General features: G+C 51.0%; 1 protein-coding gene across 1 annotated transcript; it reads left to right on the top strand.

Annotated features, from left to right (window-relative positions):
• The first annotated feature begins 1,084 nt into the window (after positions 1-1,084).
• On the top strand, positions 1,085-22,954 carry LAMC2 (laminin subunit gamma 2). The gene is made up of 23 exons (XM_010213384.2): positions 1,085-1,172; positions 6,514-6,726; positions 7,476-7,605; positions 8,658-8,756; positions 9,464-9,600; positions 10,397-10,519; positions 11,104-11,293; positions 11,622-11,734; positions 12,020-12,238; positions 13,248-13,424; positions 14,173-14,406; positions 15,499-15,635; positions 16,510-16,663; positions 16,983-17,188; positions 17,499-17,578; positions 18,073-18,210; positions 19,196-19,340; positions 19,669-19,818; positions 20,415-20,529; positions 20,926-21,125; positions 21,723-21,881; positions 21,959-22,058; positions 22,582-22,954. The coding sequence occupies exons 1-23, from the start codon at positions 1,085-1,087 to the stop codon at positions 22,830-22,832; spliced, it is 3,558 nt and encodes a 1,185-aa protein (XP_010211686.2). The 3' UTR covers positions 22,833-22,954.
• Positions 22,955-23,693: the final 739 nt, after the last annotated feature.

Raw genomic sequence — 23,693 nt, forward strand, 5'->3', positions numbered from 1 at the left:
TAGCATCTCACTAACTCTGCATGTTTGGCTGTATGCAGGGACAAGGAGGACCCATGTCTCCAGATCCATCTGTTTACACGTGGAAGTGGTCATGGCTGCTCCAAGGCAAAGGTGAGCAGTGAAATGGAACTGTCCTTTTGGTCTTAGGTGGCTCATTCACCTCCCTTGAGGCTCAATGCTAACGAACCTGGTGCTCTGAGCCTGTGAGCCTATTCCTGGCTCTGCCAGCAAATCCTTTCCCCTCTGTCTGTTCCATGTCCTTTCTCTAACACAGGGACAGTTGTGCCAGGCTAAGGGCACAATTAAGCACCCCCCCCCCTTTTTTTTTCCTTGTCCTTCTCTTCATTGCCCTATTTCCAGATAGGTGGGTTTCCTCAACCCTATTAGTTTGTCTCCTAACTCCAGTTAGGACTTTATTCCAAATGTGTGGTCAGTCTATTCTTCACAGCCTTTTTACATTCCCAGAGTCTCTCTGATCTGTGTCCGGCTGCATGAAGGACACCTCATTCACTAAGTTCATTGATGGCCCCTAACTTTTGTGTGTGAAGAGGCCGTGATGAGGCTCAGAAGAGACCCGAACCACCCTCCTCATGCTGCTCACACTGTCCTTTCTTGAGGTAAGCTGTCTGTGTGTCCGGCAGCTCCATGCCTGGCCCTTGGAAGAAGTGACCTCAGGCAGGAAGGAAGCAGGCGCTGCGCAGCAGCTTCCTTTGGATTTGGGGGCAGCTGCTCCGTGTGCCAGCCCCTGCAGGCTGCTGTGGGAGGAAGCCCGGGGGCGCTGCGCCTCGTGGTGGGCGATGCCTCCCTGAGGCGAGCGGTGCTTCCCGGCGGGCTGGGAGGGCGCTGGGTGTTTGCGCGCCTGTCTGCTTTCCATGGGCTGGGCTCTCCTTATTCACCAGGTGAGTCAGAGCGAGGCATAGGCGCTCTTCCTGTTGGGAGTGACTCAGGTGGAGGAGCTGATAAAACCGCCGGAATAAAGAAAACGAAGCGAGCGGCACGCCAGCCGCAAGCCTCCCTTCAGGCCGCCCGCACCGGGCGCCTCGCACCTCTGGAGCACCTGCGCGGGCAGGTCCTGGCCCTGCAAATGGCTCCCTGCTGGCTTGTGGCTCTGAGCTGCTTCAGCACAGCTCTTCTCCTGCCTCCTGCAGCCCTGAGCACCAACAGGAGAGAAGGTGAGGCTTGGAGAGCGTGAATAGTTCTGCTTTTGTGTGGAAAACCGATTCTGCAGGCAGCTTCCTTCCAACTCTGCTCTGGGGCAGGAGAATCCAGGAGACCTGGAGCCTTTTGGGTCCCGCAGCATTGTCTTAGGCAGCTCACTCCCCTCCTTAGTTTGGGATTAAAATGGGGCCTTTTGATGCTTCTCCTCAGATTTCTTCTGGAGTTGAGTATCTCCTGAGCACTTATGGTTCAGTTTTTACTGGCATTCTCTTTAAATAACTTTTTTTTTTTTTTTTAATGTATAATTGCTTTCTGTTTAAAGCCTTGCTACTTGGGTGGGATTTGGGTGTGAACATGAGAATTGCACTGGGAAGGATTTATTTGCACCACTTAACCAAAGCATTTGCTAGACCAGCCTGAGAACTGGAAACAGCCGCCATCCGCCTGTTGTAGCAGCATGTATGTGAACTCTTGTTCTGTGAAAAACCGTGAGGCTCACGGACTGGATCTTGCACTGAGCTCCTGCGGCACCCTGTGTGTGTACGTGGTGGGAGACGGCCAGTAACTCTTGGCAGATAGAACGAGCATTTGTTTTTTTAAATCAGGAAGGTATTTCAGTGTACGCCATGCACGTGTGTTTGGCTGGCAGATTGTGAGAGAAAGCACAACATGGTCACGTATATATGTGCGTTCAGCGGGGTGATAATTCAGTCTTTGTGTTGCAGTAATGCTTGCAGGTAGTCTGCAAAATAATGTATTTGGCCAGAATCAGATCTTTGTATTTCTTATACACCGAGTAACTTATACTTGGTGTGTAAAACTGCCCTTTTATGTGGTTGTGTGTGCTGCAAACTGAAATATGTTCACTGTGTTAGCTGAGTTTGAAGTAGGTCTTTTACATCAGTTTCCATTTTAGTGCAGTGTAACAAAATAGAAAAAAAAAAGTAACTGCTGGATGAGTGTGTTTCTTTAAGCAGGCTTGATTTGTTTTACATGCTAATTGGATAATGATTATAGAAGTCTTAATTGCACGGAAGCTTTAACATACTGATGTAGTTCTTTCTTTCCCCCCTTCTTGGCAGAAAAAAAAACCAAAAAGCTAGTGTAGGCAACTGCTGTTTTTTGTAGCCTGTTGAACCTATTTCTGTGATTATATGAAAGTGACAATAGATAATAACTCATACCAATGGGCCCACTTCTAACCTATGTTCTACACTGGCTGCATGGAAAGAGTTAGTCTTTAACATTATCATTCCTTGGTTCTCCAAAATAGATGTGCGCTTACAATTAACACGCTTTAACCCACCTTTGCTTGCAATTGAACTGCTTCAATCAAATTATGTAACAATTTGCGCTCATTTAGTTGCAGAGAAGATGGTGCTTGTACTGTGAACTCTTGCAAAGCCACTTCCTAGTGAATGTGCACGTTTGCCAGGGAGTGCACGTGTGCCTGCCAGCTTGGCCACTGCCTACGTTCCCTGGGCGCATCGAGCTGTGCGTTGTAACGTGGGGCATTTTGTCAGGAGCGCTTGGCTTTGGTGCTAGGGTCCCCTGGTGGGTCTAAGTTGCTTGACTCAAAGGATTCTGCGAGGATTAAGACTAATCGGGATGTTGGGGGCTCCCCGGTTTTCCAAACTTTCCTAAATGGGAAAGAACATAAGGAAAAAGGGATTTCTTTGCCTGAGAAGAGATGGGCTGCAGTAAATGCAGCAGTTCCTGAAGCCGAGCTGAGAACAGTTGGTTGTGAAGGCTTAAGCCTATGCCCTACGTTTATGTCCCTTCATCAGAGAGGCAAACACCATGGTAGACACTGCCAAACGCATGAATGATACTGCTGCAGCCCCAGGAGATCCAGGCAGCCCTCCAGGGAGCCAGGAAGCGGTGGAGACCTGCAGTGGGGAAACCCAACATTTGCAGCAGCAGATGATAAACAGCCTTTGAGGTCGCTGCCCCAAAAGCATCAGCTGGTGCAAAGTCAGCAGGACTGCCTGCCCATCGCGTTGCTCCTCTTGCCATGAGGGAGCAAGAGGAGACTGACTGGAGACTTTCGGAGTGGAGCGCAGCTTGTGCTGTCATGGAGCCCACCACACTACGTGCAAGCTGGTGTTAATTTGTTTAGACCTCATTTCCCTTTTTTTTTTTTTTTTTTTTTTTTTTTTTTTAGAATTTCAGAGGATAGTTGAGGTTGGGAGCTGCCAGTCCCTTCTCACTGCCTTTCTGTAGCTAGAGTTTGCATCAGCACAGCAAGTAAATGTTTTTCACACTGTATTTTGTGGAGAGGAAATTTGAAGAGTCATGTCTTCTTGAATATGAGCCCCGGACCTTCACCCTGACATAGCACTGGGGGATTCTAGCTGCAAACTTCCGCTCTGGAGTCTGTTCTTCACAGCAGTTGCAGAATGGAATTATCCTATGGTAGGACCTCGGACTACCTGGCTGGAAAACGGATCCTTTCCTCACTCAGCCCTCTTCCCTGCAGCTCCATCTCATTAGTGGCTGGAACACTTAACCTATTTTAAATATCAAGTTGCTTTAGCTCTCAGGTTTCCAGGAGAAGACCAGCAACAGGAGCAACTTGTGTAGGTGGGTCTGTAGCCTCACCTAATCTGCAATAGCACCCTAAATGGCTACACATTAGCAAGACCTGAATCCACTGCCGAGGCTGCAGAGTTGGCTCTTAACATGCTTCAGCCTCAAAGTAGCACCCAAAAGACAACTTTTGTTCCCAGAGGAGGTTGTAATCTTGCCTGTAATTCTGTAACCTGGTAAAACCTTCCAGATTATTCAGGGCCGTCAGATATATGTGCGTAGAATTGAAGAGCTTTAATGGAGGGGGTGGAAGTCGCACTTTAAAGGTGAGTTGAAATTCCTTGAGAAAGTTCTGTGTTCCTGTATGGGGCGATTTTTCTTATTCTCTCTGCACTTTAGTGAGAAGTGCCATTGCGGCACATAGAGTCACTGAGGTTCTAGGCTTTGTTTTTTTTTTTTTCCATCTTTTTTTTTCATAAGGGGCAGGATCTCTGCACCTGCAGATCTCCTCTTTCCAGCAGTCTGGGGTGGAAGAACAACCTCTGCAGCTGGATCAGTCTCCTGGTAGCATGGCTGCAGGGAAATATGTTTGCTGGAGCTGGAAAATCTCCATCCCTGTTTACGGGCAGATGAGGTCATCTTTCTTTCTTGGCTCTTGCTTGCTGAATGTGCTCCTCTGGTATGTGTGTATTAATGGGTGTGGGGGGGTATCTGTCTGTGCACACGTGTGAGCGCAGGGTGTTGCATATTTAAGAAGTGAGAGCAGAGAACTTGTAGAATGGTCCCAGGGATCACAAATGGAGAGGACAGGGAGCTTTTTTCCCAGAGCTCAGCTGTGCCCCAGGAGTGCTGGCAAGAACGAGTCTTCTCACATAGGGAGCTTAAGTTGCTGTCCACCTCCATGCTACAGATTTCTGCTTGCTCTGAGTGTCATCCATGTCCCCCTGCTGTTGGAGAGGAGCTGAGGGGCTGTGCAACTCTGTAGCACTGTGCAAAGGGGTTGGGCAGCCTGCATGTCCCAGATGGATTTGAGGGAGATGGTAGTTTATAAAAAGCACATAGCTTCTTGGAGTCAGGGATCTTGCTGTGGAAGTGCTTCAGGGCCAGAAGATGGTCAGGAGGGTGTTTCTTAAGGGCTTTTATCTGCAAAACTGCCGAGGAGCTTCCTTTGCACCGCTCCTTAAGGATGTGAAGCGCTTGCTGCCTGCTGCGTTGGTGCTCAGGATGAGGATGGCCGCGACGCTCTGGAGGTGCCGTGGAGCAGGGGGCACCTGTCCGCTGTCCCCTAGTCAGCAGTAGAGCTCCCGGAGCCTGCATCAGCCCAGGCTTTGCTCTCTCTGTTCTTTCAACAGTCTCACTGTGTTTAAAGACCTCTGAGTCGAGCAGGTAGGAGAAGGGCTTCGCAGAGCCGGGCTGCAGCGTGCTCTGGCGCACGCCCTGCTGGCCCGGCGTGTTTGTCTTTCTCGCCACTTGTAAATGGCAAATTTGGATGTTCTTCCCGAGTGCCTGGAAGTAACATGCAGCGCGTGTACATGAGGCGCGACGTCCAGGTGTCACGTGTACCTACAAGCACGTGGCCTGTCCGCGGTTCAGGGAGGTCAGGAGCCTCCTGGGCGCGAGCGAGCGCAGACGGGCGTGTGGCCACAGGAAGGTGGCTGGCGTGAGCTCAGGGTCTGCAAAGTATTTGTAAAAGTGCAGTAAGTGCCGAAAAATTGTTATTACTTCGCTCCTTGCCAGGCTGCTCCCTTATAAGTCACTCTGCACTAGGCCATGCAGGGGCCTCTTCCTCCCTCGTCACGTGCGCGCAGGGGCCAACCTCCCCGGGCTGCTCAGGTGGGTCCTGCTTTGTCGGCTCCGAGCTGCAGCTCCGGAGAAGGGCACTGCTGGCAAGGGCAGCGCCACTGGGAGCAGCAATTCGGTTCCAGGTGCTGCTGGGCCGGGTGCAGAGGGTGAGATCAGCTCAGCAGGGGCTGGCCCAGCAGCGGGAGCATCCGCTTCGTCCCTGGGGATGTTTCGCAGGCCTGGAATGCGTCGTGCCTGAACCTGACGCAGGGCCTGGCAGCCAGCCTGCGCCTGCCGCAGCACCCTTCCCTTCCAGGGCTCCCGCGTCCCGGCAGCTCCTGCCTGTCGGCAGAGGTGCTCGAGGGGCGAGGCTGGCTGAGCTCACCCAGCGTGGCGGGAAGGGACAGGGATTTCGGAGCGCGCCCAGCAGCCTGCGCTGCTTCTCCTCCATGCTATCCAGCCCTTGCTGATCCATGCGCGGCCGGTCGTTGGTGCTATCCGCGCTCGCAGGGGCATCCCAGGCTGAACACCTGGCTGCATTTCGTGACTCCGTGCAGCATTTTGAGCCCTGCAGCAGTTTGTGCTCCACGTGGCAGCTTTCCTCTTCCTCTTACATCTACTCCCTTATTTCAGTCTTGTATTTAAACTACAGAGCAAATATAAAGCATGCTAAAGACCCGCACTGACCCTCCCCTTCCTGCTCCCGTTTGCCCTGGAAATATCAAGAACAAAGTGCTAGGAGCAAAGGCTGGGAGTGTTTTGGCCAGCTCTAGCCTCGACGTTTGGCTTGGAGAAGGTGTCTCTAGGGCAGTCACAGTGCTCGGTGTGCGCTGCAAGGAGCCAGCGCAGCTGACTGCCTGGCAAGCACGGAGCTGCGCTGGGGCCCGCGGGGGAAGGTGGGGAATCCGGGTATGGGACGAAGCGCATTACAGCCGAACAAGAAGGGGAGCCTTGTGCTGCCTGTGCTTGTTTCCTGGATAACTGGAGGGCTTTGGCTTCTCTGCCAGGTACCTTTCTGTCTAAATGTTGCCTGTGTTTAAGCAGGGCTGTCGTCATCCATCCAGCCTGTCTGTGACTGCAATGGGATGTCCAGGCAGTGCATCTTTGACTGGCACCTTCTGAGGGAAACGGGCAATGGGTACCGCTGCCTCCACTGCCTGGGCAACACGGAGGGCGCCCGCTGCGAGAGGTGCAAGGAGGGCTTCTTCCGCCGGAGGGACGAGCACTGCTGCCTGCCTTGCCACTGCCACCCCCAAGGTAGGGCGCTGTGGCGAGGGCAGCGGGTTGGGGTGGTGTGCGCATGCCTTGGGGTCTCTGCGCAGCTGCAGTCTGTGACTGGGGTTTCAGATGCTCCTGCCCCAAGCCATTCCCTGTGCCTCCTGCCCTTCCAGGATGGAGCCTGCTGACATGGGCTGGGAGCCACCCTGCGGGGAGTTGCTAGTCTCTCCCTGCTTGTGTCCTTATCGTGGTGGATGGGAGCCAGGTGCTGATGAAAGGAGCTGAGGCTCTTACCCAGCTTTGTGAGTCAGGTCCGTGGCTCTTGTGCTGTGGTGCCTGGAGGCTGTTAATTACATCACTGGAGCGAAGGGGTAATTCCCGAATTGGGTGTCATGCCTCTGGGCACAAGGTGAAGCAGAGCACTGCTGTGCTTGGGGAGAGACAGAAAAACTTTAACCTCCCGAGCTTCGCTAGCTGCCATTTTAAGAGGAAGTGATGATTGGAGTGTACACCCCACTGCAGGGATGAGGGTTGGGATTCGTAGCTCTAAGGTGTTTCACATGATTCTTGTGGTGAGACACCACCACCGTAGAGAGAGCTACTTCACATTCATCAGGTCTCAGGTTGCTGTGGGATCTCAGCTCAGCCATAGGAAAACCAGCTTTGAATTTTTCACCAATTGCCCCGTGGGCTGTGCTCAGCATTGCGCTTGCTCCCACATTCCAGAGCAATCACCCTTACGGAGAGTAGCCAGGAGGGGACCTGTTGGAATCTTCTTGTCTCCTCAGGTGCTGTGAGCCCACAGTGCGACAGCGATGGCCGCTGCAGCTGCAAACCTGGAGTGATGGGCAAGAAGTGTGACCAGTGCCAGCCGGGCTTCCACTCGCTCTCCGAGAGCGGCTGCCGGAGAAACGGGCAGTAAGTGCTGGCAACTGTCCGCATCACCCTGCTGGAGTGCGGACACCTAATGCTCTGGGGACTGAGGTCTGCACCCTCTACTGATGGCTCTAAAGAGCAGGGCTGTCTGACACTGGCCTGGGCAGAGGCAGCTGATTTTCCATCTTCCCTTGTCAAATCCACCGATAACTGCAAGCCGAACCACTTTGCTGTTCTGGGAGAGATTGGGCTGAGGCAGAACTGGGAGCTCCTTTCCAGCCTGCAGAGCTCCCTGCCACAGGATATTGACAAAATAAGAGCTTAACAGCGCTCCAAAGTGGATGTTGTATTGCCTGGATAGCACAAACAGGCAACAGATGGGCTAGCCCATGTAAAATAAACCCTGGCAGCACAGGCGGGCCTGCACAGCATTCTGGTAACTAGCATGTACTGTCCCACTGCAAACATGTGCATGTAAAAATTGTGCGCTTGGATGCAGATATTAATTAAGAGTCCATTTTGTTGTTTAAATGGAGCTTTTTTTACCTTGAATTGTCTTTATTTCAGACCCCCAGAGCCATGCCCTCTTTCTCTCACTTCAGCCCACCTCAGCTCTTTCAGAGCCTGACACTCCCCTGCACCTGGGTGCTCCTTGCCCCATGCTGCTGCTGGGTAAAAGGTGCAGGGTGACAGCAGGCAGAAGGTGGAAGTGAAGCTGTGTTCTGGGGCCTTGCCTTCTCCTGAGCCTTCTGTCTGTTGCTCAGGGCAGGGCTGGCTTTGGAGCACAGCCAAGATTTAATAAGCTTAGGTGGATCTTCCAAAGAAAGGCACTGAGATTGTTGTGAACTGGTGCTCTGGGGTGTCCTGCGGCTGTAGCATCACATGTTGGACGCTGTTTCAACCCATTACTACTGCAAGTATATTAATAAAGAAGATGTCTTGGGTGATTTTCCCCACTGTAGTATGGGACTGGTGGCTAGCATGCCACTGGAGTTCTCTCGTGTCTTGTATCCATCGATGTGTGTGGTGTGTTGAGCTCCTGGGCCTAACTGGAAATCACCTGGAACTTCTCCCTCTTGCTCTCCCTCTTGCAGGAGTCTGCAGTGTGAGTGTGACCCAGCCGGGAGCACCGGGGATTGTATCTCGGGTCGCTGTGTCTGCAAGGCAAGCACAACTGGAGAGCGCTGTGACAGGTAGGAACCCAGTTACTCTGTGGCTTGCCCTCCATCTCCCTGACAATGATTTCTAGCTGGCCCCAAAGCATTTCACGTGGCCTGTTAGCCCGTTCTGTTCCCCTGAGGCCCCAGATGCATCTCCCCTACGTGTCCCAGGTACAGCATGCCAAACCCTGCTTTCAAGGGCTGCCAGCACCACCAAGACTGTCCACCCCTCCCACCTCAGCTCTGTGTTTCCTTTCAGCGGCTGCCAGCCTTGGCCCCAGGGAGCTTCCCCGTGCCTGACAGTGACTTGCCACACCGAGGCTCTGGGGCTGATGGCACTTGCCTACACCAGGAAGAGACTAAGAAATGTTCCCCTACCTTGCTGCTAACATTGAAAGAAGGGACTTATTTCTGCATTTTAGCCCTAGCACACCATATACACGCAGCAGAAAGCTACTATTAATCCCTTCTGGGAGCAGAGCTGCGTGATGTGAAGCAGACTGGCTCTCCTAGAGGAGAGCCAGAGGGCTCAGCACCCACTGTGGCATCTGCATCTTTCACAGGTAGTCACTGGAGAAGAAGGACCCCTCACCACACCTCAGTGCTACCCCAGTCTGGTAGTAACCTGAAATGTGGCAGCAGTTGTGTGCACAGCTGTCTGGGCTTGCCGTGTTGTTTGTAGGTACTGAGGAGGAGGAAGAGGAGAAAACAGACACTAAACATAGCAATCCCTTTTCCAGGTGCAAGCAAAACTTCTATAACTTGGATGCAAGAAATCCCACGGGATGTTCCCCATGCTTTTGCTACGGGCACTCAGCAGCGTGTGTCAGTTCTGAGAATTACAGTGTATATAACATCACTTCCACCTTCCAGCAAGGTAAATCCCAAGCAGAGCATCTACATAGCTCCTGGTTTTGTGCATGGAGGGGCATTTGCAGTCTCTTCAAATTCTCCTGAGAAAGAGACAAAGAGACTGACAACTCTGATGCAAGAACATAACAGAGGCAGCCATTCACGTAGTTTCATTCTGGAAAATGATCCTTCCACTGCAGCTGGAAGGTGCTCTGCCTCACTGGGCACTTGGCATACTTTTCCTCATTGCATTGTGTGCATTTTTAAAAAATATTTGGCAAACATTTCACTTGCTGCTTGAGGCATTCAAATATTCAGCTTTTTCATGCACTTGCTGCTGCCTCCTTTCAGATACACATGCTGTGGGAGATGTGAACTGGCAGGTGTGAGCATGCAGGTGGGCTTGCTGTTGTGGGGCTCAGTGAGATCGCTTAGGAGAGCACAGAACCACCTGGTTAGTAGCCCTGTCAGAGGAGTTCCTGTTCCTTGACAGTAGATTTCCTAATCCGTAAGCAGAAATAGGCTGCAAGGGCAGGGGAGCATAGGCTTGCTGCCTTATGTCTTCTCTGCTTTTTGGCAGGAGAGCCCTGTGCTCACCCTGGGTTATCTAGAATAAGAGGCCAGTAGACTGTGAAGACCATAACTGATCATGGTTAGAGGTGTCTGTACAGAGAAGAAGTGCTGCTCTTTCAGTGGGGAAGAGATAGGGAGGCAAAAGTTTTCATTAGATGAAGCTGAGGAAGACACTGCCCTTGCAATCCTAGCAATGCTCTTGTCTGTCTCTGCTGATCACAAGTGGGTTTCTCCTTGTTTTCCTCCAGGTGCTGAAGGCTGGAGAGGTGTCCATGAGAGTGGGTCCCCAGCCCAGCTCCAGTGGTCTCCACGCCATCAGGATGTGTTCGTTGCAGCAAGGACCTCAGAGCCCATATACTTCATGGCACCTGGTAAGTGTGGGTGTACTGGGTGAGCATTGTGCAGGAAAACAGGCTTGAGCCCAGATCTGCTTCTTTAGTCTAATGCATTGCTACCCTGCAAGGTCTTGAGAAGCTCAACCAAAAAGTCACCTAATAAACGTCCAAATAGCTGCTCAACCTGGCACTGTTGGTCAGTCCCGTGGCTTAGATCAGCTGGCCATAAGGAATTGCCCTTTTCGTAGGGGTACTGCTAGAGTCTGTGACAGAGACTGATTTCAAGGGAAACGTGGGCTCTGGACAGACAGCTCTCTCTAGTGGTCAGGGGAAGCTGCAATGTTGCTGGCTGGGGTAAAGGAGTTGTAGTTGTGGTTGTGCTTTCCTGGGTCGGGATGCCCTAGTATGGAAACAGACAGACCAAAAGGCCTGCCCTGGGGAAGTAAAGGTGTCTGCATTCCTCTCCTGAACCAGGTGAGAACAATGGCAGATGGCACAGGTGGCACTGCCTGTTCCCTTTGCTTGGTTTGCCCCCATTAACTGAGCCCTTAGGGGGAGGGCAAGATCTTTTGCCTTTAATTTCTTCCCTCTGATTTCTTGCTTGCTCTTTCCCTTGCTAGCAAAATTCCTTGGGAACCAGCAGCTGAGCTATGGCCAGACCCTCTCCTTTGATTATCGTCTGGATCGAGGGGGCCGTGAACCATCTCCCCATGATGTTGTCCTGGAAGGAGGTGGCCTGAGAGTCACTGCCCCATTTTTGCCTCAGGGGAAGATCCTGCCCTGTGGCGTCAGTGAGACATATACATTCAGGTATAAGGCTGAAGCTTTGGAATTCTCACTCCTGGTGTTTGGGATAGGAAGGAGGGGGGTTAGTTGCCTGTCTTGAGTTGGATGCGGTTCATATACTTCTTTTCCAGAATATCAAGGTTATGTTGTGAGTGAGGTGGTATATGGTCTGAATTGGAGGCTGGAGTGGATGCATTGCTAGGTATCAGTCATGCACAAATAGAGCTTTGGATCCAGGAGGGAGATGAGAGAGAACAGGCAGAAAATCTCATTTCCATTTTCTTGAACTTTTTGAAACTTGAAAGTTTTCTTGAACTTTCTTCTTTCTCCTTCTGTCTGGTCCCATGTGCAGGCTGGATGAGCACCCAAGCAGCAAGTGGAGCCCAAGGCTGAATTTCTTTGAATATCGCAGGCTGCTGGGAAACCTGACAGCACTCTGGATCCGATCCACATTTGGAGAGTACAGTAAGTGGAGAGAGTGCTACAAGGGGATAGCACAAGCCTTAGGTCTCTTCATTGCTAGCTAGTATCTTAATTTTGATATCTAACTTCAGAAGAAAACTCAAAAAAGGAAAAAAAAAATGTACTAAACTGGGCAATGTTGAATTGTGAAGGGATTAAAAAAGGCCCTCATAGCCAAGTTAAATGTGTAACCTGTACAGATCACAGGTGTGGGGAACTGGCAGACCAAGCTACAAGTGTGGGCTGGAGCTGCTGGTGCTGCAGGTGACCTGCTGTGTCTCTCCTCAGGCACAGGCTACATCGACAACGTCACGTTGGTGTCAGCACAGCCTGCGCCCGGCGTCCCCGCGGCCTGGGTTGAGCGCTGTGACTGCCCTGCCGGCTACCAGGGGCAGTTCTGCGAGCGATGTGCTCCCGGCTACAGGAGAGAGCCTTCCAACCTGGGGCCTTTTGGCATCTGTGTGCTGTGCAACTGCCAGGGGGGAGGAATTTGTGATTCAGACACTGGTAAGGAAAGCCACGACCATATTGTGTTAGGGCATATGGGACTGTAGGACAACTGCTGTGTCCAGAGAGCACAGAGGGGAGCATGGGATAGTGTCGAGCATGGGTATTTGGCTCTAGGGATGTGGATTGGAATACAGGAAACGTCATGGATAAAACTCCCCGAAACTGAAGAGCTACTGCCGAAAATATCAAGACAGATGCACTGGATTTTTTTTTTTTGCAGAGAGAGAAACATTTCTCAATGTTTAATAGCATTATTATTTTTCCTGACCTAAAAATAAGCATCGGGTAAATAGATATCATACGTAATGCAAAAAAGTTGAACTACCTGTTTTTTCAAAATAGCCCAGAGTATTGCAATCAAGGAAAAAAGAGTCAAACTAAGGCACTTTTTACCTCGTAAAGTTGGCTTGATTTGGTGACTTCTAAATCATACCCTACTTCAAAATCTCCCTCTGTGGATGCTGAATTTTCCCCTTTCAACTTTTTCACTTTGAATCAGAAGTTAGTGTTAGCGTTTTCCAGGAGATGGCAATTCCTGGTTTCTCACTGTGTCGGGTATCTAAGTAATGACCAGGAGGTAAAGTTTGCAGCACCTAAGGAGCAACACCAACCATGGAAGTTCCAACGTCCTAGGCCTTGTGTGATCGTAGCCACTGTGGCTGCATCTCTAAGCAGTCGCAGCTCAGCTGCTGGCTCCTGTACTTGGCAGAAGAGCAGAGCTGCAGGACACCGCTCCAAGTCCCCTCACAGGAGCAGTGAGCTCTCGCCGTGTGAAGGATTGAGCAGTGGAGGAAAGGAGTGGGTCTGGGTGTGTGGACAGGCCAGGGAGATGCAGTTCTCCAGCAGAGCCATGGGCACCTGTAGTTGCGTTGGGTGGCAGGAGGTTGTGAGGAAGGGAGCACAAGGAGGGTTCTTGCACGCACGGGAGTTGTGGAAGGTGCCCTGTTGAGCAGCAAAAGGGACAAGAGCAAACTGACTGTCACAAGCCCTTCTCTTCCTCCCTCAGGTGAATGTTACTCTGGAGATGAACATGTGGGCAACAGTGTCAGCTGCCCATTTGGCTACTACAGAGACCCACGGTATCCTCACAGCTGTAGGCGGTGCCCATGCGAAAATGGGCAAAGCTGCTCTGTGACACCAGGCAGAGAAGTCGTTTGTGATCACTGCCCTCCTGGAGCCACTGGTAATGTCCTCATTTAATTTGTTTGTAAACAGCTTTTCTCCATAGCCTGGTGCTGCTGGGAAGGGGCAGGATAGAAGATGATGATGTTGCTCCATCTGGTCCTGCCTGCCCCTAAGAGCAGGGCTGAGCTTTACTCTGTCTCAGGATGAGATGCAGGTGTTTCGCATTCCACAATTGCTGCGTGTCAGGCAGGTCATTGAGTCTTCTCAGCCTGACTTTCCTGTTTGAGTATCACTTGGTTTGTGTCTTGGTGTTTCAGCAAAGCCCCAGGATCATCCTGTGTAAACATGCATGCCCTGAAGAAACTGCACTGTAAACATTGAAGGGAATTGGTGGGAAGAGGAGGAAGGAGAGGGAAAAACAGACACACAAAATACAGGGAGTGACTTGCTCATTACACTTAGCTTTCCAGAGTTTGTGTAGTGCTTTTGTAGTGCTTTGGACCTGGCAGCCTGAAAGCAGCTCCTGCTGAAATTCTGTTCCCCAGCCCTGGTTCCCTTCTCTTCCTCAGCAGAGGCAGAATGCAAGGGGTCTCCAGGAGAGGCAGATTCCTTGGATTCTGGAAGCTATAGGTCTGCCTTTCACACTGCACAGGAAGAGCAGGTGTCTCTCAGAGAGTGAAAGTGTCTCCAGAGAGCCAGGATCCTGTGTGCATCCTGGCAAATGCCTGCCCCTTCACCAGCAGAGGGGATTATTTGGCCTTTTGGTTTCACGGTAGAGCAGCATTGCTTTGTCTCTCCTTTCTCAGGTGCCAACTGTGAGTACTGTGCTGATGGCTATTTTGGAGACCCCTCGGCTTCCAGGCCATGCCAGCCTTGCCAGTGCAACAACAACATCGAGCCCAACGCCGTGGGCAACTGTAACCGGCAGACTGGCGAGTGCCTGAAGTGCATCTACAACACGGCTGGCTTCTCCTGCGACCGCTGCAAGGAGGGCTTCTTTGGGAACCCCTTGGCCCCCAACCCTGCAGACAAGTGCAGAGGTACAGATGCCCTGCGGAGCTTGCAAGGAGGGTTAGGGGTATGTTGTGAGGGGCTGTGCTCCCTGCAGGAGGTTTCTTTCCGCCAGACAAAGCTGTGTGGTCCAGAGCAGGGCTCCTCTGAGGTACCGCAAAACCTGAGAAACTTAAAGCAGTTTCCTAGGTCCCACTCTTGCCATATATGAACAAACCTGTGCCTGAGGAGGTGCCTGTGTGACTAAAAGCACCAGGGATGGGCGGGAAACCCTTGCTGGCACGCAAAAGTGTTCACTGCAGAGGGCCTATATGTTTGCACTTTGGCCTTGCAGCTTTTCTTGTTTGCTCTGTGCTTTGAGCAAAGACTTGAGCCCTCCGTGGAGGTGACGGCTGGTGTTTGTTCTTGGAACACTTACCAGAGCGGGGCCAAGGGCCGTGAATGCCTCCAGTGTTTCCCAAGTCAGCTAATGTTCCTGCTAAGAGCCAGCACTCTAGAAAGGAACTGTACATTCCTGAGGGGAGGACGATTAAGTAGGATTTGAGCGCTATGTGTGCGTCAGCCTTGCAAGGGCCTAGGGAGGGTGCCTGCTACAAAAGCTGCTAGTGATGATGGAAAGTAGAAATTAAAGGCAGGAACCAGAGCATAGGAAGGAATGTTTTACAGAGGGAGGGTCCTGGGCTGAAAACTGACTCTGAAAAGCAGTGGCAGGATTTAAATGATCACAATCTCAGCTTACCCAAGCACAGCACCTACAGCAGAGCTGTGCCTCTGCCACAGCCACCCTACGTGTTGTTGGTTCCAGCCAGAGGCAGGAGCACTGTAAATTGCCCATAGCAGCTCTGTTAGCTTCTCTCCAGGCATCCTGCTAAGATACTGGGCAGGCTAACACTCCTTCTAAAAGCAAACAGTCAAAAGGTTTGGAGGAGAGAAACACTGATGGGACCAGAGCTGACAGCAGCACTCTTGGAGGTGAGTGTAGGGCTGGAGAGGTGGATAAAAGCTGGGGAAACAAGGCTGAAAATCAGGGGAGGGTGACAGATGGACGGATGGGCCAGGACTGAAGAGGAAGAAGGTTTCTCTGAGTCTGTGCTGCCTTCAGCCTGCTGTTGTCCTTGCAGCCTGCAACTGCAACTCTGTTGGTGCTGAGCCTCTGAAGTGCCAAAATGATGGGAGCTGCATCTGCAAGCCTGGATTTGACGGCCCCAACTGTGAACACACTGAGTGTCCAGCCTGCTACAACCAGGTGAAAACACAGGTAAGTTCATGTTTGTTAGCCTCAGCATTTGCACTACAAAATCCAGCCCTCTCTATCAAGAGGGAGCCGTACTGGTGCTTTTAAGCAAACCTGGAAGTTTCAAAGAGGTTATATGAGGAACCCGGCAAAGTTCTCCCTTTCAGAAAGGGGAAAGGTCCCTTGGAGAGCCCAGACAAGACCTGCCATGTTGCTTGCAAACAGCACGGGGCAGCTGTAGGCTCTGTGTCTGTAGCTGTTGTCTTCCCGTCAGCTCTGCTTCGGACAGAGATCTTTCAGCCTGGGAGATGTTGGAACTCAACACTGGACTAGTAGGCAGGAGGGGAGTTTCTTCTCCTTTTCTGGGTTTTCCTCTTCCTTCCTCCAAAGCACAATGTGGAAATTTATTCAGGAGTGCTCAGCTTGATTCTGTTAGAGCTAAATCTTTCTTGCTATAAATTGAAAATTTAAGCACTTCCATCACAGCCAGCCCAGATCCACAGAGCCCAGAAATGGTTGCTCCCTGCTGTCTGGTCTCTGATGGTGTGCTCCTGCCAGCTCCAAGTGGTAGTCTTCATCATGGCCATGAGCAACAAAGGAGTGATGGACCAGAAAAGGGAGCAGAAACACGGTTACTTTCTAACGTCTTGTTCCTGTGAGAGTGAAAACTGACTTTGCAGGCTATGGGTGAAGCTTGTGTTTGTATCATTGATTCATCTGTCAGAAAAAGGATCTTTTAGGACTGCTTGCCCAATGTGTCCCATTGCAGGGCCCATTCACCGTAATGTAAGACCTCACACTGTTCTCCATCCCCTGGCCCTTGCTAGACTGTAGATCTGGCCTTTATGTGTTGGGTTCAGTGTTTTGCTCACTGATGGTTTCATCTGCTTGTTCACAGGTGGACTTGTACTTGCAGCAGCTGCAGGAGCTGGAGCTGCTTTTCTCAGAGGTGCAGGCTGGTGGTGGAGTCAGGAGTGAGGAGCTGGAGGGGAAGATGCAGCTGGCTGAGGAGATGCTGCGAGGAATCCTCAGAGAAGCCTTGAGCCTGCAAGGTACCACCATGCTGCTCCCCTTGGATGGGACTGGAGGAGTTGGAGGGGAAACAGGCAACTGCTTGGGGTGCTTCAGTAGGAAGAAGGAAAGAGATTTGTCTCCTGAGAGACATATTCAAAGAGGTGACCTGCTGGGGCACTTGTGTGTCCTTCCTTTAAGCAAATATATAGCAAGGGTCTGACAAGCACGTGTGTTCATGTGGCAGGGAGAGGGGAATGTGTCACACAGGAGTAGGTTTTGCTTCAGTGGATTATCTGTGCCTTCTGCTAAAAAATGGCTTTTTATCTCACCACTGCCTCTCTTTCACCATCCTGCCAGCCTCTGACAAATCTCTGGAAAGTCGTGTGGCCAGACTGAAGGGACAAGAGTCCAGTTACCAGAGCCGCCTGGCTGACATCAGGGCGACAGTGGAGAGACTGCAGTTTCTTGGGAACCAGTATGAGAAGCAGGTGCAGGACACCCGTCGGCTGCTGCAGAAAACCAGGGTGGACCTGGACCGAAGTGGAGGCGCTCTGAGCAGAGTGGTAAGAGCATCCTCATGTGGTACTCTCTGAGTCCAGCCTAGCCAGTGGAGGTGTCAGAATTTAACATAGTTTGGTTATAACACTTGTTTGGAAACAAATAAACAATTCTGGTGAATGTTACTGACCCCTTGCTGTAGGGCTGAGAACTTCTGCTGTTTGTAAAGAGTTGCTGCTTCCTCAAGTGTCTTTGGAGAGCTTTGGAGGTTTAGCACACTCCAGTTTGTTTGTTTGTTTGTTTGTTTTTTTCCATTGCTAAACCGGAAGTAACGGCAAGGAAGAACATTCACCACCCCTCTTCCTCTCTCCTCAGACTATTTCAGTTTCAGACTTTCCTGGAAGCTCAAATAAGTTCCTGATCCTGGCTCAGGAGGCTCTGAGATTAGCCAACAGGTGAGTTGGTCCTTGTATTGTCACAACCAAGAGAAGAGGCTAAGGAGACTGAGACCCTTCTGGGCACCCAAACAATCCCCATTCTAGGGCCTTACCTGGTCCTGAGGCTGCAGCTCCCAGGAATTTTGTGTTAATCCTGGTGCAGGGGAACATGCATCTGCTGGGTTGCTTTTGCTGATCTAAAAAGCTGTTCCCCATTTTAAGAGTTCTGTTGGGTGGCATATTTTGGAAGCATCTTTCTGACCGGGGTTTGACCTATTGGCATCCAGTTGGAACAGGCTGCTGTCTCTTCCCCTGGTGCTCCCCTGCGCTTGAAAAATGCAGGAATGACAAGCAAAGTGCGTGACTGCAGATGTGGGTCCTCTTCTCAAACATGATGTGTTTCCTGGGAAGATCTGTTCCAGCATTGTTGAATAAAATGGCAAAGGAGCTTTGTGGAAGAAACTCAGGTGGCTGTGGGAAGCTTTTTATTACAAGTATTTGTTGCTTTTCAGCCATATGCAAGCAGCCAACACGATTGAGCAAGCAGCAAAGGCAGCGCAGGATGACTCGCAGCAGGCGCTGGAGCTGGTGCGCTCAGCTGTGAATGGAGGGGCAATCATGTCGAGCTCCCTGCAAGGATTGCTCAGGAAGTAAGTTCACAGTGTCCTCACATGCGTGTCTCATGGGGAGAGGAGGAGGAGGCTGTGGGAGTGAGGAGAGGGGTAGTGAAGTGGCCATGCCCCGTTTCACACCTCCCCAGTTAGGTATTAGAAAAATGCATGGGAAACAAGACGCCAGGACAGAAAGGGACTGCTCAGTTTGAGGACTTGCTCGCACACTCCAGCAGCCAAGATTTAATGTAAGCAGCTCTGCAGAACATCTGCTTCCTACCCCCCAGACTGCAATGGCCCCTCTTGACCTCATCACAGCTGTGGGAAGTGGTAAAACACCATGTGTGTGTGAACAGGCTGAGCAGTCTCCTGGGAGGTCACTTGTAAGCACAGAGCAGGCTGACGTGGGGGCCAGCACAGCTCTGTTGCAGATCTGCACTGGGTTTATCCCTAGGATAGTCTTGGCCTGTCAGACTGGTGGCAGCAACTGAGCTGGGCAGGAGAGGAGAGTGGGTGTAAGCTCTCTGGGAAGGACTGGTGGCTTTGCCCTGTGTCTGTCCAGGACCCACTGTATGCTGGGCCTTTGTGGCACTAATGCGGTAGTCTGTATGAAGTTGAGATTCTGAATGGTTAAAAAAAAAAAAAAAAAAAAAAAAAAAAAAAAAAACACCTACAGCAGTTCAGTGCTGATTAGCAAGGCTGCTGTAAGGCCCGAGGGTTCTGTTATGCAATCCTGCCCTGCAGAAGGTTGAGAAAGCAGCTGCCTTTGAAGTCTGATGTGTTAGCAAAACAAATCACAGGTGATGCGAAAGCTGGTGAGGTGGGTCCTGGTCTGAAATACTTTTGGTTTCTGAAGTGTGAGCACTTCTTGACTGAGGGGTTATAAGCAGGGTGCTTTTTTCTGTCTGTTTGGCTTTGGAGAGAATTTGGGAAACCCTCATGTGCCCATCAAGTAAGTAAATGCAAATAGATTGTTAATGCTGTGGCAAGGATTTGATTTGGTTGCAACTCTCTGTCTCTGCAGATACGAGGAGGTGAAATTGCTGGTGGAAGGCCTGGAGGCTGAAGCTGACACAACAGCCTCTGAGGCAGACAAGGTTTATCAGAGCAGCCTGACGCTCCTCACCTCCCTGTCCCGCTTGCTGGAGACTGATACTGGGTCCTTTGAGGTGAGAACTTGTGTCTGTGCATGCAAGACCAAGAAACTCCCTTTGATTCTCTCCCAAGCAAGAGCTTGGGAGAGAACCTGCACCCCCTCCCGCCCCGAACCTTACATCCACTTGCCAGGATAAAACAGCTCAGCCCTTTCCAGCACTCCATGCCCTTGTCCTGGTTGGAGAGCACTGGTCACTCATGTTCTCAACCTTCTGCCCTTGCAGCTCACTGTGGCATAGGTATCACATGCAAACATCCGTTGCTCCCTGCCTGCTATGGTTCCCAAGGAGCAGCAGAGAGGTGTTGGGCCTCCAAGACAATGATCATATCTTTGCATTTCAGGGGGAGGCAACCCGGCTGAAGCAAGAAGCAAACACTCTCATGAGCATGGTGGACACATATATGGCAGAGTATAGGCAACTGCAAAGCCGTACAGGCCGCTGGGAAGAAGAAATCAAGCAGCTGTTGCAGAGAGGAGAAAATGAGAGAGCGGTAAGACATTGGTTGTGTTGTTGCAACTCTTCCTGTGCTGTGGTCTGCAACTCGAGCAATTGTTAGCTTGGGTCACAGACAAATAAGTCTTCTCAGACAGTAGTTGGTATGTGCTGTTCCAGACTGTTCTTCAAAGGGGACACAGCTCGCTCGCTCTGCTGCAGGATGGCACCTTTCCTCAGCAGTGCAGCGAGTTTGGGTTGGTCTCATTCTCTTCTGACTCCATTGGAGCCAGTTGAAGAGGTCCCCAGCTGCTCAGAGGTGCTTGTGCAGGTTCTCATTAACACATTCCCTCTGAGAGAGGCAGGTTAAAGTCCTGCTCCAGTGAAGGTTTGAGCTAAGGTGACTCCTGATGTCTGAAGTTGATTGAGATGTGCACAAAAACATGTGCTGACATAACAGGGCCTCTGGTAACCTTTAGTGGAGCACAAAAGCAGGGCTTGGAAACAGATTGGACAGCAGTCTGCTCGCACCGCATGACTTCTTACACACTGCATGGGTGTCACGGTCCCTGTGACTGCTTGAGGACAGGTCTGGTGCTCCTGAACTGTAAGATTGATCTGCTCTTTCTTTGCATCCCCTCTGGTCTGTCACAGACATTGACTCAGCTGCTGTCCCGAGCCAACCTCGCCAGGAGCGTAGCCCAGGAAGCCGTGAGTGCTGGCAACGCCACCTTTTACGAAGTTGAACAGATTCTGAAGAGCCTTAGAGGTGATTTTCTTGGTCCCAATCTGCTGCCTATGTCAAAGTTTTATGTTAAAACTAAACCCACTCAACAGGCCACAAATCATGCTTTTTCAGAGTCATGCTCAAGTGCCAGGGTAGTGGGCAGCACTTGCTTTGAATTCTGTCTGTGATCAGAAGACTTCCAAAGGGCTCATTTCAACAGCTCCTATGAGAAGGAGCAAACACCTGTAGGAATTTCTCTGTCAGTTGTCCATCTCCCACTTGCTTTCCTGTGTTGCCCCATAATAGCCATAATAACTTTTGTGTGGGAGGGAGAGTAGGTATGTCTAACCCAAGCCCTGACTAAAGAAAAACTTTTCTTCGCTGTGTGGCATCTTACAAAGCTTACAAATGCTTTGTTTTTGTATGCGTTTCCTTCAGGGTTTAATGTGCAAGCGGATGACAAGAGAAGGGAAGCTGAAGATGCTATGAGGAGGCTACCAATTATCAGCAGCATGGTTGCTAGTGCCAAGGAGAAGACTGAGCGAGCTGAAGCAGTCCTGGGGGATGCTGCTTCTGAATCAAGGACAGCTAGCAGCACCGCAGCAGAAGCAAAGGAGATCACCAGTGGAATTCAGCAGGTAAGGGCAGGCCCTGGTGCTGTTGCTGGCAGAAAAGGGTTTGAAAGAAAAAAAAATTAGAGGAAAATAGGGTATGTCTGGAGACTGCAGGGGCTGTGGGGAGTCCTGGTGCCTTGACTTGTTGAGTTTGTAATGGATCCTGCAGAGACACCTGAATTACCTGTAAATCAGTTAACCTATGCCATGGGAGCACAGGGATCTCTGCAGGCAAAATTGTCCCTTAGGAATTTCAGTAGGAATCTCTGTGGCATCTCAGTGCAGCTGTGTCTGTAACACAAGGAAGTTTTGCATTAGGGCCTCTGCCTGTCACTTCCACAGTTGGAGTACAAGAGGTAGCTTGCAGGTTTGTGAGGGTCCACCTGCCAAAATGCATGTTACAGTTCTGCAAGGGCTCGCTGGAGAGGTGGCCATGGTCAGAGACAATTCTCAGCACCAGCAGCAGGGGGAAGCACATGAAGGAATGAGCAAATCTGGGATATTCTGATTCCCAGGGGACTGTCAAAGGCACCAGTGTTCACCAGCACTGTGCCCCAGTGCACCCAGCCTTGATTTCAGCAACGTTAATGTTCAGCTCTGAAAATATGTTGCCTTCCCTAGGAGATTGCCCGGCTGAAGGTGGAAACCAACAGGACAGCTGATGGAGTCCTAGCCCTGGAGAAGGCGGTGGCCACCTTGCAACGTGAGGCCAAGGAAGTGGATGGTGAATTTGAAAGGAAGGTGACAGAGACTGAAGCAGATGCTGCTATGATACAGGAGGTGAGTCTCTGTCTCCTGCTTCTCTGTTAACTTTTGGGCAACACTTCACCTTACAGCTGCTACCCTGCTTTTTCCAGACAGCTCAAGAGGCTCAGAGTGCCCACGCCAAGGCAGGCGAGGCCGGGGTGGCCGTGCAGGAGACGCTGAGCGCCCTGGAAGAGCTGCTGCGACTGATGGGTGAGTTTTGCTACACTTCAGCCATAGCTGTAGTTGGGCCACCATTGGGCTCTGGGCAGGGGCCTCCGAGAGATCCTTTCTGCTTTGCTGTGGGTCTAACCAGGTGAGGCTAGTGAGATGTGCAGGGAGTCCTGCAGGGAGTCCTGCACCTGCACCTTTAGGCAGAAGAGGACTGTCTACCTTGCCTCTCATAGAGGATTAAGCTTCAGTTCCTGGAGTATCAGGGCCTTGACTACAAGACAGTCCTTTTTTATTCCTGCCTGACTGGGTCTTATGGCAAGAGGTTGATACAGAGAGCATGTTCATGTTGAATCCCTCTTACCTGCACCACTGGCCTGGTGAAACTTGATAGTTTAGAGTCAGTTCCGCTCCCCAGAAGTGCCGTGTCCTGTTACAAAGGCACTCAGATACCTAACACAAGCCAAGCAGGCAAATCCCAAGTATTTTGCAGGGAGCTCAAGTACTAGAAAGTTCTAGTTCTCATCCATGGTTCCCTCTTGCTTGTTTTCTTCCTGTGCAACAGACCACCCTGATGCTGTGGATGACAAAGACCTGAACCTCCTTGAAATGGCTCTTAATAAAGCAAAGGCCAAGAGGAACCAGTTGAAGGAACAGATACTGTGGCTGGAGCAAACAGCCACACAGCAGAGGCTCCGTGTACAGACACTGGAGACAAGCATTGAGGACATCCTGGCAGATATTAAGAACCTGGAGGATATTCAGAGAAGCCTTCCTCCTGGCTGTTACAATACAAAAGCCATTGAACTACCTTGAGTGAGTTCTGGAAAGACTGCAGCACGTCAGGCTGAAGATGGAGATCCTGGCCCAGTCGCTGTCCCCAAACCCGGCAGGACCGGCTGCGTTTCATTCTGTTGAATTTAACCTTACATGTGAGTTCAACATGACAGCTGAAGTTCACATCCTCACACTGGTCCAAGAGAGTCCCTGATTTTCAAAACTATCCGTCCCTTGGTCACAGGAGGAAGGACAAGCCTAGTTGCATAAAGGTGCTACTGACTGAAGAATAACCCATTCCTACAACAGCTCCTCCAAGGCATAGATGGGAGTTGCTTGGAGCCAACCTTGGGAGTTTGCAGACTCTCCACACCTTGTGGATCTCCTCTTTCTGGTCTAGCACAGGCAGAGTCTGAGTTTGAGTCCCGAGTCTTTCTTTACTGTTCACAGTTGCATGACCTATTCTTCCTCTTGTTCTCGCACAGGGTCTTCCTGGCTTTCTGTAACTCAGTAGGGAATGAGAAGAGTGTGAAGTGGGAATTCAGGTGAGTTTAGAGCCATGGAGCTGGTGATAATTCATGTGGTTTCCCAGCAGGTCCAGTCCTGACCTCAGTGCCAGTGACGCTGGAGCAGTTTTTGCTGTGGCTCAAGACTAGTCAGCATCAGATGCCACTGTGATCCTTTTCATTGAGCTGCAGGTCTTCCACGGTGCTTCTTCGTAAGGTGGTTACCGATCTGCTTGAGGAAAAAGATGGTGCTGGATGGTTTTGAGCTCAGGATGATGTGCTATATGGAGAAAGGAGAGGGATCTAACACTATCAAGTTAGTGGGGGGCTTCCTCAAATGGAAATTTGTTTATGCTCAACTCACTTCCTTTGCCCTGCAAGAAAGGGCACCCCT

Source organism: Tinamus guttatus, unplaced genomic scaffold (genome assembly GCF_059628265.1).
Source record: "Tinamus guttatus ecotype Peru unplaced genomic scaffold, ASM5962826v1 Tinamus_guttatus_pri_ptg000211l, whole genome shotgun sequence".
Taxonomy (NCBI): domain Eukaryota; kingdom Metazoa; phylum Chordata; class Aves; order Tinamiformes; family Tinamidae; genus Tinamus; species Tinamus guttatus.